This window comes from Branchiostoma lanceolatum, chromosome 13, assembly GCF_035083965.1.
Source record: "Branchiostoma lanceolatum isolate klBraLanc5 chromosome 13, klBraLanc5.hap2, whole genome shotgun sequence".
In the NCBI taxonomy this organism is placed as follows: domain Eukaryota; kingdom Metazoa; phylum Chordata; class Leptocardii; order Amphioxiformes; family Branchiostomatidae; genus Branchiostoma; species Branchiostoma lanceolatum.
The window spans coordinates 7,469,945-7,487,138 of NC_089734.1; the positions used below are offsets into that span (position 1 = coordinate 7,469,945).

The window sequence follows — 17,194 nt, forward strand, 5'->3', positions numbered from 1 at the left end:
TCTCTCTATTTCGTTTGCTATTGAAACTGTTGTATGTGTTGGACCTTTGCATGGCAACGCTGTAATTCATGTAATGATACATTTTGTATGCTAATATAACACCAGATATTGATAATCAATAAGCAGAACGAACAGAGTTTTCTTTACCAGTCCGGTGTGATCTAAAATTGAAAGATTAGGATTCAGCCAAATAGCAAAAAGTGAATCGTTGAAGTAACTGCAAACATATTCATTCCTTTCATCAAAGTGCGCCAGAAATGATGTAGGGCAACCCTGTTTCGCTAGGCGGCGTGATGTGACAATTGCTACGAACTGACCGTAGTCAAAATCCACATCACAAGTGACACAGCAAACAAACCTTTGCTCTGCCCTTTGCAATAAATAAAGATCGTGATCCATTCTGTTTGTTGAACAACGTCCTTGGAAAGTCTTTAATGACTCTCCCGCTTGGCAAAATGGCTGACAAGATGACCAAGACCTGTGCGTTTTGGAGTTTTTTGCTAATATCTGTGATCTGCCGTACCTCGGCTCAGTACTGCACGAAAACGGGACCATGTAGTTGTACGATGGACGACGGATCCGGCACGATAGATCTCTCGCCACTCGCCACAATAGGTGGAATTACGTAAGTACCCTTAGGGTCGGGTCACAGTCGTCGTAAAATCGTCGTACGATCGTAAACTGAAGGTATTCTTGTGATAGTTGTGCAGATTTACCAATTGCAAATTCAACTGTCTTCTTACTGAAAAAGCTGTTTTTGGTCCTTGCTGGTGGTTGGTTCTGTCACAACCTGCTACGACATCATAATCGTCGACCTCTGCCGAATGTGGCCGCACCGTTACATGCAAACAAACTTTTTGAAGATACTCAATAAGTCCTATCGAAACTATCAGTTTCTTTGAACACAGGATGAGCTTTCCTGTTTTCCACTTCATTCACAACTGATCTTCTGTCTCTTTCTAATGTTTGAATAGGTTTTAAAGTGAGTGACCTACCTTTGTGTCAGTTGTGATCCAGTTATTCAGTACGTAGAACCTACTTTGTTTGATCTTGAAAAGGCGATATTAGACATCTAGTCAACTGTAATAGTGGCTGGAAGGTTTGAAAAATAAAACAGTTTTGAAAATAAAGAAGACGTTTTTGTTTTTTCAATTGGACCAATCAATCTTGGTTAATTGATCAGGGCAAAGGTTATATCGAAAGTCAATATCCAATTCTCACCGTGCCTGACACGTGAGCGCACATACACGTTGATGTGTATTTAGGTCTGGAAACGTCCAAAGTACAGGTTTGGGCCTATATATTGCTCAGCTAATGAATATAAATGTTGTTCTCTGTATTTTTCTGTCACATAGTTCGTTAATAGACCCACAACTTTCAAGACGCCTTTAGAAGCGGTATTAGCCGGTATAGATCAGGGTAACTTCAACACTGGCAGCGATCTAATGTCTAAACTTGACACTAGTTTTGGTCTTTTGGCCCAAAATCAAACTTGTATCAAAACTCCAGACTGATATTTTTTAATTCATCTAAAATTGATCTAGCCTTATTTTAGCAGTTGCACATGACTGCCCTTCCTATGATCTATTCTATCCATTACTGACCAACCTTACAAACACATTAATTCATTTGCAATAAATCTTTTATCTACATCCTCCGTATCATTAATTACAGATTAGATTAGTTCACTTAAATTGGTTCCCGATATTAGCAATGGTTCAACTGCCATGTATGCAAGCTGCCATGCACTGTACCAGTTACAATTGCAATAAATTGAAAAAAATTCTTCCTTATGTTAATCGATTTCTGTATGTCTTACCAGGTACGAGGACTATTACGCAGAGTCGTATCCTGACCTCTTCACCTACTCCTGGAACCCGTGCTACGCCTTCAGCAAGTCGGGATGTATGGGTGTCGCTGTATGTAATATTTCTATTAACTCCGCTTCCTCTGCTTAGCACTCGGCATTTGGGAAAGAGTATGGACGTTGAACACACGCAACTACCGGTTGACCAGTAGACCCTGCTTAAGTGCTTGAACAAAGTTGTGTGGCCCAAGGGCTATTGAAACGGAGATGGGCACCGCCCTATATATGCACCATCTGGTACGAGAAGTTGACCGTACGTGAAACCGATCTAAAGGTTTTACTTTAGGGCCCAGTGGTTTGTGACATAACAACAAATAGCATTCACAACAATCCCTCTACTTGATCCAATAAGTACACAGTTTTAGAATTTAGAATTACAATCATTAGATACCTCGAGTTGGTATTTGAAGGAAACTCGTAAAACGAAAGACGTAATCTTTCATTTTGTGACATGTTTTTTTTAATGTTTCCCTCTTTTCACAGGTCTGTCAAGTCGGCCAGACGGACCCGTCAGAGGCCTATGACCTCGGTGTGCACGAAAACGCAGATTTCCAACCGGATACTACCGGATCTGGAATAGCGTTATACTACAACAGCTTATCTTACGAAAGGTAAAGGTAATCTTTCTCTCTTAGCAATACTGAAATGCTCTATTGACGCTTATTGTTTAGACATGACACAATGTTATATGTATCACCATAATCCATAGAGGTAGAGTAGAATAGCCATTTCTAAAGATTATTCTTTCTTTTTTAGAACGACGAAAATCTCCCTGATCTGCAGCACTTCTGGAACCACGACATTTACAGTGGACGGGGAGGACCCGTCATACTTCAATTACTATGTACGTAAGAACGCCGCGGAGAAGAAGCACACACACACGCACACACACACACACACACGCACACGCACACGTACACACACACACACACACACACAAACACACACACACACACACACACACACACACACATACACATACATAATCCACACACACACACACACACACATACACACTCAGACACTCAATCACGTTGGATAAAGATTATCTAAACGATTTAGCAACGAACTGTCAACGAACAACATACAAAGCTACTGCGATACTCAACAGTTTTCATGTAATTTTTCACAGGACTTCTGTTTGGAAAGCCCGTACTGTTGTAAACAGGGCGGCCCCGGACCTACAGGCGGACCAGGACCGGGACCCATCATAGTCACTGTGAACGTCAGCATCGGGACGATCCTCTGTATCGTGTACGTGTCGACAAAGTTTATAGTTTATAATTTCTTCATTTGGAAAGTAATGCCCGTAGGCTAATTGCAAAGGTACTTGTGCTTACAGATACTGCAATAATACAAAAAAAGGTGTACGTAACAAATGTCTATTCTATGAATATATCTGATGTTTCTACGCACATCGCTAGGGGTTTGAAGCAGTGGCGAAGGAATAGTCCCACGTTTATAAAGATGATGATGATGATTTGGTTTATTACTCAAATTCAAACTTTACACCATGAACATAAACAGACTCGCAGCCAACAAGTATATAACATAGATAGTCAGCTGAATTGCACTGTGTGTTACATACAAATGTCGACAATTAGACTACGCAGAACCAATACACTAAGACGGTAACACATTCATTTTAAAATTATCTATTATCATTAAAAATTATTGCACATATCATTGTTATCTAAATTTATAACTAAACTGAAAATATTCACATATTCGTGACTATACATACATCTGATATGATTTTTGGCTATCAGATCAGACGGGGCGTGTGGACAAATGTTGAAATCTGAAAGCTACATTGTTCGGATATCAATCAAGTATTGTTCAAGTTGGGTAGAGCTATGGTCAGTCTGTTTTTGTGTTGAGCAGTGATACCATATAGGGTATGGGGCTTTTTTTGTATCGTTCTGTTCTCGTTTTGGTGGTGACTAACTGGTTGCTCGATCGAGTTTCTCGGGCACTTACGTCACCACGGCGGGGGGACAACCATGCTCTGAATGTCTGTGAGCGTAAGAGTTTGCGGGCAAATGTTGTACACAGTTTTAGATGAGTATAGTTGTATGTTATCGTAAATTTAATTTGGGACAAGACCAACAAACACGTCTATCTGCTCATGTGGTGTGAGTGACAATGCAGTCAAACTCAGCTTTTACAAAAGCGGAATGGTCTTTTTTTTCATTTGATTCCTTTAATCGTTACTTAACTCATATCTCTGAAATGAACTTATTCTTCATCAGTCATAATAAGTCATGCTACCTGGCGAACAACAAACACTCTCCACCTCTGTAGGTATATCACTTCTACACTGGTATGTATAGAGGATATACACAAGGATTTAGATTTCATTGTCAAGTCTGTTTTCTTGCAGTTTCTTTCCCACCGTGTTCATCTACATCGTGGGTGGCGTACTTCTCAACAAGTACGCTCGTCAGAAGGAGGGCAAGGATGTCGTACCTAACATGGAGTTCTGGGCGTCGTTACCAGGGCTAATAAAGGTACATGTATGCCGCTTCTGTTTATAAGTATATTATAACCGTTATATGATCAAGTTAGAGAAGTGCAGTAAGGTCGCCTTTCCACTAGCTGGTAAAATTGGATTTGTGTGACCCTTGATTGGAATATGATGCAAGATTTAAACACAGGATTTAACATACAGACCGTAGTAGTACATAAATGCGGTCCTTTTCTTTGAAATTTGTTAGACAATCTGTCAAATCTTTGGTCACTTAGCAGTTGCAGCACAGTACCGACCTCTAGTGGGGGGGGGGGGGGTATAATTTGATAAGTACTAGTAAACAAAAATGTAATATCGTAACGGTTTAATGCAGATTTAAGATAATGGCATGGCTTTGATATTCTTTAAAAGTTGATAGTTATTAATGTGCTTTTATCTTTCCCTTTTTTTACAGGACGGATTTCTGTTTACGATTTCACCGATTCGCAAACAATCCAGTTACGAGAAAATGTAGCTTCATCATATTTGTCAAATGCCAATTACAATGTCATTGTCAGCGTATAAAAATTAGAATCTATATAGTCTACATGTTTAAGACAAGACTAAAACGAGTAATTTTCTTTCAAGATGTAGATATTATAGTGATCAGCGAAACCGGTATAGCAAAGTAAGAATGTTTAAAATGAAACAGTGTACACAAGTATTCGAAATAAACTTGAACTATCTATCTATATTATGTCTTTCATTAGGTCTATCTACATATGAGGTCCCCATTGTTAAGTTTTACCGTCGACGACACATAGCATCTTACATTTCCAATCCTTATGACGAGCCCTCTAGTCACTACTTTCGCCAACGTAACTGACCCATCCTAACTGAGACTACAATGGACCACAGAACTGGTGCGCAGAAACTGCGTAGCGATACCCATCTCAAGGCCGCTATTACTAGTATATCTAGTACACCTGATCATTCTTTGACGTCACGGGGCCTTCAGATATGCTAATTGCAGAAGTAATTCAGGAAAGACCACCTACGTGTGTCGATGACAAAACAGAAGAATGGTTTAAAACATGGGTGTATTCAGGACAACATGCACAAAACGTGTCACGTTCTGACCGATAAAGTGCAGCCATTCGAAGGGAGGACATATAAGAAGTTACCATTTATCAAAACACAACAATCTGGACGGTGATTTTGAGTCCAAGGTATGTGAGTTCGTTCAAACTATTCATTCAAGGGGACACTGTCAGCGATGCCGACAATAAGCTAGTTCGGAGTTGCTACTACGCATGTGCAGTGTCAAAGGTGAAGGCCCCCGCGACGGAAACAGTGCTCGCCTCCACATTGTCTCGATTTGCATAACAACGCCCAGACGGGTCTTGTTTTCGTCGCGGGGGCCTTCACCTTTGACACTGCACATGCGTAGTAGCAACTCCGAACTAGCTTATTGATAAGCTTTCTTCCTAATAGTATATAGGAAAAGCGACAGCACTTAGTTCTCTAGCCTACCCAAGAAACTACTAGTATGTACAGAGAATGAGATGAAAAATAAAAAGTTTATAATTTGACAGACGTGGGCTTCACAGTGGTTTTCTTAACGCTATACCTATGCAAGGCCCAACAATATAATTTCACAACCAACACCGGTGTTAATATTAAAACGGAAAAATTACATGCAAATGGTACATTTAATCGTTTTAGTATCTCACTCGTCGCCGGATCTTATTTCAGAAATAACATTTTCTGCTCAAAAAAGAAGGGATATAGTAGTGAAAGAACTATATTCTTCCCCCTTCCTTTCTAACAGTATTTAATCATGTTTTCCTTAGTTCAAAATAGGTCAAGCACCCGGTCGGGTAGGCTTCTATTGTCTCTTAATGTATTCTTGGAAGGGTCAGAAACAAAGGACATTTCTTGAAAGAACTTGTTTGTCTTCATGGCTGTGCCAGCATAAGTTACAATGCAACATCTGACGAGGATTTGGCGAAGAAATCATCTATTCAATCGTTTAAGCCTGGAAATTTTTCTTCAACGTTGCGAGACTCAGAGAAAGGAAGCCAAATATCGTGCTTTGCTATAGTTTACCGCGTTCTCCTTTGAAACAAGGTAACGTCAGCTAATTTAGATCGGTATGTGGAGGGGAGGTCAGCCGACCGCATATCAGAGCATGAAATGACTGTTTCCAGTGTCACCTGCAATATAGCAGTTGTCAAAGGTTCACCTACATTCCATAAAATTGTCTGATGGAAGTATAGACGGCCATCTTGATCCAGGTGTTAGTAACTGTCATTCGGAAGAAAAATCTAAAAATTACTAAAGTGCAAGTCAGCGAGTAGGGATTTTTGATTCTAGCATATCTATATATGTTTTTTTGGTATTGTTTAACATGCCCTTGTAACTGTTGTATATTTAAAATCAAGATCTTTTTTGTCTTACAGTGGCAACTACAATATGGGTCGGAAACTTTCAGCATTCGTGACTTTGTCATTGCTATCGCTCTCGTCTGTCATTATTTTCCACACTGGAAACTTCGGGATACAGACACGATTCGTTTTGAACGATCATTCTCTCAACCTGTCTCCGGAATTGGCTTTCCAACCAACACAGCCGGGTGTTTCCTCTTCTATCCCGTGAGTACTGAGATCTGAAATCATGTATGCGTTGAGATTAAAAATCTACATGTGTGTATATCATTGCGTAATTTTAAGAACTTTCCGGTTTCTTAATATATTTAAGTAAAGCGATATGTCAGGGCCTTATGTAAACAAAAGGATGTCACCGACATAATCTGTAGTTTTGAGATACTCCTTAGTAGCCTTACCTAACACGTTATCATATATTATTTACTATAGGTACTTGTTCACAGTGTAGAAAGTCAATTTAAACATCAAACCTGTAAGTTTGTACTGGAATACTTTTTGTTAGAAGTGTTGCTGTCGAGATATCCTTGAGTAATTGGGCGAGTCAGTTATAGGTTAATCATTTCCACCATGTGGTAATTGTGTATTTACATAATTATCTACAGGTCAAATCACCCCTCGGTCCAGAATGATCCCGAAATCACAAAAAGCAGTCGAACACTGAAGTAAGATCGTTTTACCTGTTTACATTTAGAAACGTCAACTTTGGGGCTGACATAAACGTGAAGACATGTATTTGATATAAAAGATTCTTCCTAAGGCACTTCTTGAGGCCATTAAATCATTGACAGTCTTTTGTTTTTCAACCCAGTGTCGTACTACCTAATAACCACCTAATAACTTGTAAAGAGTGTATCTATGTATCTTTATAATCTTTACATTTTGATAATTACAGTCTTCGTCACGTATGCTTCTTGTTTTTCACAGGATCAACGAAGACCAAAACCATGTACAAACGCCAAACAAAACAATACCATGTGTCAGACAGAACAACTTCGTTTTCGCAAAGGTCAGAATCTATCTTGTGTTTTATGCTCAGAAAACGGAATATTAGATTGATTTCTAATACCATTGCGAACTGAAACAAGGGGGATGTTGAAAAAAAAAACACCGGCGACGTGTGGATTCATAGGAAGGGGATAATGTATTATGGTATGCTTGGACCTTTTCGTTGAAGTAGGAGGTGAGAATGTAGAAGCCCAGCTTGTAGTTATAGAACCAGTAAACGTTAAGAGTTACACGTAGAAATTTGTTTTCGTTTCGCAGGTGCACAAGTGTGGCTCGACCACAATTCAGTCCATTTTCTTCCACTACGGCTACAGCCATAAGCTGATAGTGGCTCTCCCAAGACACTTTCGCAAAGCGTGGATCGGAAAACCTCACAGCATCACGAGCAAGTCCTACATACCGACCCCTGGCGGCAAACAGTGGAACATCTTTAACCACCACCAAGTTTATGACAAAGATATGTTTCTGAAGCTCATGCCACCAGACACAAATTTCGTCACGATTCTCAGACAACCCATAAGCCGACTAAGTTCAGCTTTTAATTATTTCAGTCTACATAGATACTTCACAAATATGGTAAACGTCTCTGTTAAAATCAGGCGGTCACCTATTCAGACATTCTTGAGCGATCCTTGGTATTGGGAGAAACGCTTCCATCCAGTACGCTCGGCTTATGGTGGGCTCAACGACCTCGGCTGTATCCAGAATTGCATGGCACAAGATCTCGGAATGGAGAAAAGTCAATACAACAACCCTGATGCCGTAAAACGGTACATAGAAAATCTAGACAAAGATTTCACGACAGTGATGATTTTGGAGAAGCTGGAAGAATCGTTGGTGCTTTTGAAAAGGCGAATGTGTTGGTCTCTCCAGGATATCATCTTCTGGGAGAAAAAGAAGTTCAAGAAGAGACCATACGTTGTCAAAGTTGAAGATGTACGATTTCGTGGGTCTGCCCTCAAAACAGATTTTACTGAGAAAATGCGACATAACTACGAAACTTACAGCAACATTGACTTTAAGATATACAGCTTTTTCTTTGAGAAGCTTGTAAAAGACATTGATGAAGAAGGACAGAACTTTCTCGAAGAAGTTGAGCACTTTAAGAACGTATTAGGCAAAGTAGCCTCTTACTGTAAATCTACACGTAAACCAAAGCAAGCATGGTTTAAGGAGACAAAATGGAACACACGGTTTTCTATAAACGAGAACTACTGTCAACTGTTGAGCGAAGAAAGACCAGGCTGGGATAAGATTTTACGAGAACACTATTATGATAGCATAGATAAACAAAAATAAACCGGAAGACATGGAGCCATTTATACACAAGAAATGATTAGTCCATGAATACTTAATTACCTATATGTATATACTAGTAATGATCATTGTAATTACATATAATATCATTTTATATTGTGTATGGTGTGTTCTATATCTGATTCTGTTTAATATTTGCAATTATACATTTTCTTCACCATTTGACAATTATATCTTTGAATTGTAACATCGTAAGATTGAATCTTCTTCGTTGTATGCAACAAACACATTTAAGTAAACAAATGCAGGAGTTGCAGAAAATCACTGCATCACACACACAATAAAAATCTATTGCAGTGTCCTTCAATTTCAGGTTTGCAAAGTATTAGAACACTTCAAGAGGTCAAAGTCCATGTCCGATAGACGATTTTGAAGTCCATTTAGACAGGTAAAGTCTTTTCAGGCCGTGAAGAGGCAGTGGGTTATTATCCACTGTGTTTAGGACACGGTATTGAAAGGCGGAGCCCAATCCTTCCCTTCCACCGCCCTTTACCTCACCAACCGAAGTCAGGTATCCATTGTTACACCTGGGTAGAGTGAGAAAAGTCGTGTAAACAGCAAGGGCACAGCATCAGTGGCATGTCAGGGGATTCGAACCCACGGCCTCTATGTTCTGGGCCATAAACCCTAAATGTTACGTCAACACAACGCCACAAATTCAGACAGATCACTCCTTAAGATCATTATCAGACTATATGTACGTTGATACACAACCTAATGTCCGGACATTTCCACACATCGGGCCCTTAGGTAGATAAAACACAGGTTTACATTTGAAATCAAGAATTTCTCAGGCAGTATTGTTTTATCAGTGTCCTGAATTTAGATACACGATCTAAACAGTTAGTAAATGACGTCGACGAAAAAGGATTATGTACTGACATCCTCCGACAACAATGTACAAAAAACAAACAACGCAGAGACATGTAAACGATAGACTCAACGGTCAGTATATCCTTTTATATTTAACTATAAACGATAGATTTAGTGTAGCATAACTTTGGTTGTATTGTTTATCCCACTATTCGGGGACACTGCAAATACTGATTATTTACGTAAATGCTTTATGTGATTGAGTGAAACTTCATTTAGTCAATGTGGGCGTGCAAATAAAGATCATCATCATAATTAATGATCGTTATAACTGATAACGGGTTCCACAAAGGGACAGACTTGCACCTCTCCTCTAAAATATGTCGGAAACTAGACGCACAACGGCTGCGAAAGGAACAGCTGAAGTGTTGTGCACAGTTCTGACGTGTGACCGCCTCGTGCTTGACGTAAGAGAGGGTGTCCCGAAGGTCAGCAATTATATCCGACTCATTGGTCAGGACGGGTACCTGGTCGAGCAAGTTCTTCACGCCTTTGAAAGTACATGTACTAGTTGAAGCGCCTATTAATCAAAATCCGAGCATTAAGAAAACACACGAGGAGTACACGGATACACGCCAGACAGAACCTTCTTCAGAAAGTCTTTAGCCTTCTTCTACGAACAGGAATGTAAGTACACTCTTTCTATCAGATCGTATAAGGTCACGGCGGGTTGAGGTTATTTCTACATACTTCTGTCATAAAACTTCTACTACGAAATGGGCCGTCTATACATGGCCTGTCCCAGGAGAGGGGGTCGTGGGCTTCAGCCCTACAGTGATTATAGCCTGACAGATCTCCACCCTGGGGGGCATTCACCTACTCCACCGTCCACAGGTGGCCCTGTTGCGAAATGAGCCTTCGGGTAAAGTCGGAAATCGTTCCGCTTGAGTGATGATATGAGAGTCTGGCTGCCCTTTAACAACAGTACGTCGGCCATGTTTGTTTAGTCCCTCCGGTTGTCCTGGTCAATCCTATTTTTTGCTACACGTTGATGTGGCCCATCGTGCGTTATTGTTAACGTACACGTGTAAGTACTAACGTGACGGGGATGGTAGACATGAACATAAGTATTCAATATGACTTGAGATTGTACTGTTTAACCAGACAGTCAACCACAGTTGAATGATTGCATTCATATAGGGTTGCATTATCATACCGATCGCTTTGCATAATTTCCGGCGATTTTGTGTTTGTGTGTGTGTGGTGTGTGTGTGTGTGTGTGTGTGTGTGTGTGTGTGTGTGTGTGTGTGCGCGCCCGCATGTGTGTGTGTGTGTGTGTGTTTGTAGTTGTGTATGTTTGTACTGATCAGGATATACAGGAAATCATTAAGATCTACAATCGTGTCAATCCTTTCTTCAGTACAACCTATCACTAAACATGGACCGGAAGATTTTGGCTCTGAACGTGTTGTCGCTGCTGTCGGTACTGACGATCGCTCTGTTCTACACCGGGGACTACCTTCCACAGACGATCAGAGTTCGCAGCTACCATTTGATGAACCTTACCGTGGATCTATCTCTTCACTATAAACAATCAGACTTCACAGCTTCAGCAGAGTAAGTACTTTCAAAGCATTTGTACATGCCCATATACGAATAGAAAACACTATTTTGACACAACCGCAAGTGTTTTATTCAACCGATGTTTCGGTGACTTTCTGTCACTTTTATCATGACAATTCTGACTGGTTCACATTGCACTGCAGTTAAAGGTGTCGCTGCGTACAGGTGCAGTCCCTCAAGTAAAGCATTTACATATATACACACTGAGACGGGTATGCCCATATACGTTTACTGTGAATTGTCTATGGCATCTATAAGTCTAAAATTTTGTTACATCCGTTGAAACGGAGGTCTTGTTTTCGGCCTTAGTGTTTGTTTGATTGGTTGTTTGTCCTGGTGTGTGTTCGTAGATATTTGAATATAGTAGAGTGTTAGGATGTGAGGCGGAAAATGGTGTAAACGGAGACTATCAGGATGGAAATGTTGGCTTGGCGCATGGCCCAGCTCCTAAGTGTGCCCGCAGGCTGGCATGCGCAAACGGAAATAGTGAGAAACACATAATAATGAAGAAAAAAAAATTACAAAAACACTGAATATTTCGTGGAGGTATTTGATCTTCAATTTCTTCTTCATATTGCATAATGCCAGTTGTATCATTGTACTTCAAATATTATGACTTTATATTGTTTTACAGGTGTATTTCTCATGTCGTATCTTTTTTTCCTGGATCAGGGATAAGGGAAGCCTTCTAGAAACGTCAAACAAAACAGCAATGGTGCAGTGTACCAGGCAGAATAATTTCGTGTTTGCAAAGGTCAGTACTTGTGTCCATGTTAGTTTTATATGGCACGCAACACTCGACAAAAGAACACATATCTGTGACAGCATCAAAGCATCAAAGTCATATGCAAAACACTACGGACTATACCAGTCTTCCCAACTCATTTTCAGTCATACTGTATCATTTATGTCTCGATCATGTTTCTTAACTGCACTATTGGTTCTAGTTTTTGCAAAGGGGCTTAAAATGGTTATCAAGGATGTGTACCACAATTTTCTAGTCAATTTAGAAGATAACCGTACTTGTCTCTTATTGGAGAATCAACTATCACTTTTATTGTAGGTACACAAATGTGGTTCCTCCACGATTCAGGCCATCTTCTTCCACTATGCCTATAACCACAAGTTGATAGTGGCCCTTCCCAGGCGTACTAGGAGGGCGTGGATCGGAAAACCTCACAGCATCACAAACAAGTCCTACAGAGCGACCCCTGGCGGAAAACAGTGGAACATCTTCAACCACCACAACGTCTATGACAAGGAAATGTTTCTGAAGCTCATGCCGCCAGACACAAGATTCGTCACAATTCTCAGAGAACCCTCAAGTCGAATAGGTTCGGCTTTTAACTATTTCCACATGCACAAATTCTTTACCGGAATGTTAGATCATGCCATTAAAACAAGAACTCCCCCTGTAAAAATATTCATGAGCGATCCTTGGTACTGGGAGAAACGCTTTCACCCACCGCTAAAAACCGGAGCTGGCTCGATCGACGATTACGGTTGCATTCGAAACTGCATTGCGCTTGACCTTGGCTTAGAAGAAAAACGTCGTACGGATCCGGATGCCGTAGAACGTTACATAGAAAAGTTGGACGAGGACTTTACGACAGTAATGGTGTTAGAGAAACTAGACGAATCGCTGGTTCTCCTAAAACGTCGCATGTGTTGGTCACTGAAGGACATCATCTATAGAAAAGGCACCAGGCTCAAGAGAAGATCGTATAAGTTTATAGGTGAATCCGTTCAACTGAAGGGGCCTGACATGAAGAACAATTTCACACAAAAAATGCTGGATAACTTAAAAAACTTCAGCGCAGCAGATTTTGCAATCTACAACCATTTTCGTGCAAAGTTATCAAAGGAAATTACAAAAGAAGGACATGATTTTGTAGAGGAAGTGGCACAGTTTAAGCACATACTAGATGAAGTAGGCCACTATTGTAGGACACCGCATAAACCACCGGTTTTATGGCTTGAGAAGTCAAAGTGGAACGCAAAGTTTTCTGTAAACGTCTATTTCTGCTCACTGCTAAGAAAAGAACGGCCTGGATGGGCTGGGCTACTAAGGAGACAATACAATGATCATGTCTCAAATGGTAAGAATCATAAGGGCTAGGATATGATGTGTCATATAGGATATTATATATCATTCTAGAAGCAGGTTTACTTTATAAGTAACTGTTACTCACTCACTGACACAGCTAAGTATAACTGAAGACTATCACCTTGACAGTTGTATGCTGTAAGTGTACATTCTAACATTTCTGTTTGGCGCTTTGATTCAAAGTTTTAATTGACTGTAGTGTCTACAATCAACGATTCTATTGTATCATAAACTGAAGTGATACTGATAGCCCTTCGCTTTTTCAGGAGATGTTTTTGTGTATATTGCACACACAAGATTCCAATGAAATAAAGAATGATTCTGCATTTAGATACTAGTATCTTTTCTACGTTTTGAGTATACCCAATATTTGATGACTCTTAATGCCTTCAGTAACGTGCACGGAAGGATCAGTTAGACTTCCGGGTGCTTGAATTTAGCATGCATATACATGATATGATATGATTGCTATTGTGACTGCCTTCCAATTGATGATATACCTACATACAAGCTATAACAATGTCGGTCGGTTGCTTTGGTGTATCTACCTGACCACATATAAGCAACAGTAGGAGGACGTAAAAACATTGCCCAACTGTAGTGCAGAAAAGCTCCTCAGATTTTGTCATACGTTGTGTCCCTTGCCCGGGGACTTCTGCAGGTGCTCGTTGCAAACCTGAAGCCGTCCTGAAAATGCAAAATTCAAAAGTTTAGAAATGTCAAATGTTGGTACTTTACGAGACGTACCAACCTTATCTAAGTGTTCTTCATGAAGATACAAACTAAGATTTCTCAGTTATAATTCACACTGACACTTATTTTTTTGTTATAGCACCTCGTTTGAAAACACGAAATGCAGCTTTTAAGTATGAATATTCGATGACCGTACCTTTATTACTCCTGGTAACTCTGACCAGAAATAGACGTTAGGTACGAGTTCTCTTCCGCCTTTTCCTCTCGCGAACTTGTTAAAGGCGACTCCTCCAACACAGTACAGGAGAAGTGTTGGGAAGAATCTGTTGCGGTAGAAGAAGCACCACAAATTGTATCTTGCCTTCATACTTTGTCCTTAGCTGGATATAAACGAGTATCAGGACATCAGAGCACAACATGGTGGCAGCGGTGGGATATTACTCTGGGCTCTTGTATAATTCTTCAGTCTGGGAGTCTCGTTAGCTTCTGTATTGTTTCATACATGCATTTGGAATACTGTACATGGAAAGCAATTGTTTTACACATTTGTTGTTTTAGAAATTTTGGGGCAACACGAAGGTCTTTTCATAACAGTAAGGAGGTGATCTCATGTGTTTTTTATTCAAATAAACGTATTCATAAACGATTGAATTACGTATCAAAAAGAAAAACTTACATTATACACAAAATGGATCCAAAGCTTATACTGACGGCCAGCCCAGGCCAGGGCCCCTGCTTCACACAACTGTGTCGACTGCCTAACGTGAATTCCTATATGTTAAAAAGAAAAAAAATGATTGATTTCTAACGCATGGCAGCACTTTCCTGGTATTTTACCTATGTGAACGTTGAAATGAAACAATATTTACAAATTATCAAAACAGCAGCATCTTTGATTTCATGCAAAAGTAGAAAATAGGAAATTACTTTGGCTTGTTTGTCCTTAATAGATTGATCCATAGTTTAAAACTTTTAATAATGACAACAACGAGTGACAACTGTCACATGGAAAAAAGGAGCAGTACCACAATAGCGGGCAACGTAGTTAGGAACTCATTCTATGATACAATAGTTTTTTTTCGCAAACGGGGAAAACAACATTCTGCAGCAAAGTCAGATTATCAGTCAGGTTTTCGAAGAACTGATTCTGATGTGCTGATACTCACGTGTTGAATAAACAAACAAATAAACAAACAAACTCACGTAGCCATTCATTTGTATTTCACCGCGTACGGTGAGGTCATCACTGTCCGGTGTGCACTCTAGCACTACATCGAGACTTCTGCCGGAAAAACAAAAAGCTGATCGCATTTTCTATTTGTCTTATTGATCCAACAAAAACAAAAAAAATATACTATCAATCAATGACATTGATACAATTGTAAAATTTGGTCCAAAAATATGTTGAAAACTGAAATGTCTAAAATGGTATATACACGCAGTGTGATATAAGTAGAATATAGAGGATTTCTGTGGTAAGATTAATTCGTAGTTCTAGATCCCTCCGATCCATAAACAATGTCCTTACTTTAGTCCATCTCTGCTCGTGTATCTCAGCACCCAGTTTCCGCTCACATCCTTGTTGAAGGTGACAGAGTCTTGAGTACCGATGTCGAAGGACTGCGTTGGGTCGGTGGCGCTGACCTGACATGCCTGCGTGGTTTGTCATTAACGAAGGAAAGAAGATACACAAATCAACACAGTCATGTGCTTGTTGTACCTTGCAGAATAGGGCTATATATGGCATTACATGCACACCTTTGTTTACGGTCTTTCTGTACAACTTTGGCGGGTCTTTGAGTCTTTAAAAGTTTTAAGCTCGATGTTTTGTCCTTGTTAAGGACTTAACACGACTTCCCCCACTCCAACCAGGTGTAAAAATGGGTATTTGACTTCGGTTGGGGAGGTAAAAGGCGGTGGAAGGAGAGGAATGGGCTCCGCCTTTCAATACAACCCGCTACCCCTACGGCCTCAAAAAGGCAATGCGACCTTCATCTTTACACACAGTTGTGATCAGGCCAGAACTTGAAAATCTTAACTGTGGATCGATGACAAAGGGATAAAAAGTTCAATGATAAGTGAACCTGAAAACAAATACACGTGAAGGAAATGTACCGCTACGTTGGAGCACTGAGACATAGAGAACGATTCGCACGGGTTCCAGGAGTAGAGCCATGGGCCGAAATCCGCGGGGGTGACGTCCCTGAACCTATCAGAGACAAAGAGAGAGTGATGTAAACTACTAAAATAATGGAGGCTGGAATTTCAGCCTAAATGTCCAACTGTTGAATGTCCAAATATACGACAAAAAAAGGAGCAATCACAATCAGTTTTAGTTTTTATTAGTTCGCTTTTAGTTCGCCCAAGAAGCTAAATTCACAGATTCTGATGACAGACAGAGGCCATGTATATGATGACATCATCACGACTTGTGCTTTATATTTCTTAGCCATAGCCAGGCATAATAGCTATAAGGGTCATATATCAATATAGTTTACCTATTAAGAGAAACATGTGCACTTATGCAATATACCAAAGGCTGAGCCTTTGCCAAAGCCCCTACATGACCGACCAATATGGTAAATCAGAAAAAGTTTGTGATCAAGTTTAATTATTCAATTTCAGCCCTTAGCTAATTGTTTACGTTTGCTTAAAGTTTCCAGAGTCACTAACCTGGGTTTACTCGACGATTGGACAGAAGTGAGGTCTATGTAGCCCGACTTGTCGTCCATTTCGCACGCGCACGACATCTTCTTCACGCATGTTTGTGACTTGACTTGAGAAACCAGCTCAGTAGATAAGACGACGAGAAAAGCTGCCAGTGTCTGGCGTCCGAAAAGTCTTGTATGTTTTGTATCCGCCATTTTGAAAGT

General features: G+C 40.1%; 4 protein-coding genes across 6 annotated transcripts; 3 read left to right on the forward strand and 1 right to left on the reverse strand.

Annotated features, from left to right (window-relative positions):
* Positions 1-1,183: 1,183 nt before the first annotated feature.
* On the forward strand, positions 1,184-5,068 carry LOC136446966 (uncharacterized). Its single transcript, XM_066445626.1, has 6 exons — positions 1,184-1,919; positions 2,351-2,478; positions 2,624-2,711; positions 3,000-3,121; positions 4,251-4,377; positions 4,792-5,068. The coding sequence occupies exons 1-6, from the start codon at positions 1,908-1,910 to the stop codon at positions 4,849-4,851; spliced, it is 537 nt and encodes a 178-aa protein (XP_066301723.1). The 5' UTR covers positions 1,184-1,907; the 3' UTR covers positions 4,852-5,068.
* Positions 5,069-5,188: 120 nt separating this feature from the next.
* On the forward strand, positions 5,189-9,074 carry LOC136446964 (galactose-3-O-sulfotransferase 2-like). 2 transcript variants are annotated; one of them, XM_066445623.1, is made up of 5 exons: positions 5,189-5,545; positions 6,779-6,970; positions 7,366-7,425; positions 7,688-7,769; positions 8,027-9,074. In XM_066445623.1, the coding sequence occupies exons 2-5, from the start codon at positions 6,792-6,794 to the stop codon at positions 9,065-9,067; spliced, it is 1,362 nt and encodes a 453-aa protein (XP_066301720.1). In that variant the 5' UTR covers positions 5,189-5,545; positions 6,779-6,791; the 3' UTR covers positions 9,068-9,074. The 2 variants fall into 2 exon arrangements, with proteins under 2 accessions (XP_066301720.1, XP_066301721.1); XM_066445624.1 differs by lacking the exon at positions 5,189-5,545 and adding an exon at positions 6,410-6,446.
* A 1,153-nt stretch (positions 9,075-10,227) lies between these two features.
* Positions 10,228-13,958, forward strand: LOC136447502 (galactose-3-O-sulfotransferase 2-like). 2 transcript variants are annotated; one of them, XM_066446496.1, is made up of 4 exons: positions 10,228-10,585; positions 11,319-11,515; positions 12,194-12,275; positions 12,585-13,958. In XM_066446496.1, exons 2-4 carry the CDS (start codon positions 11,337-11,339, stop codon positions 13,638-13,640), a joined length of 1,317 nt encoding a protein of 438 aa, XP_066302593.1. In that variant the 5' UTR covers positions 10,228-10,585; positions 11,319-11,336; the 3' UTR covers positions 13,641-13,958. The 2 variants fall into 2 exon arrangements, with proteins under 2 accessions (XP_066302593.1, XP_066302594.1); XM_066446497.1 differs by lacking the exon at positions 10,228-10,585 and adding an exon at positions 10,628-10,985.
* On the reverse strand, positions 13,741-17,188 carry LOC136447503 (uncharacterized). The gene is made up of 7 exons (XM_066446498.1): positions 16,995-17,188; positions 16,437-16,530; positions 15,850-15,974; positions 15,525-15,603; positions 14,998-15,092; positions 14,518-14,644; positions 13,741-14,315 (listed from the first exon to the last, which is right to left on the reverse strand). The coding sequence occupies exons 1-7, from the start codon at positions 17,183-17,185 to the stop codon at positions 14,244-14,246; spliced, it is 783 nt and encodes a 260-aa protein (XP_066302595.1). The 5' UTR covers positions 17,186-17,188; the 3' UTR covers positions 13,741-14,243.
* Positions 17,189-17,194: the final 6 nt, after the last annotated feature.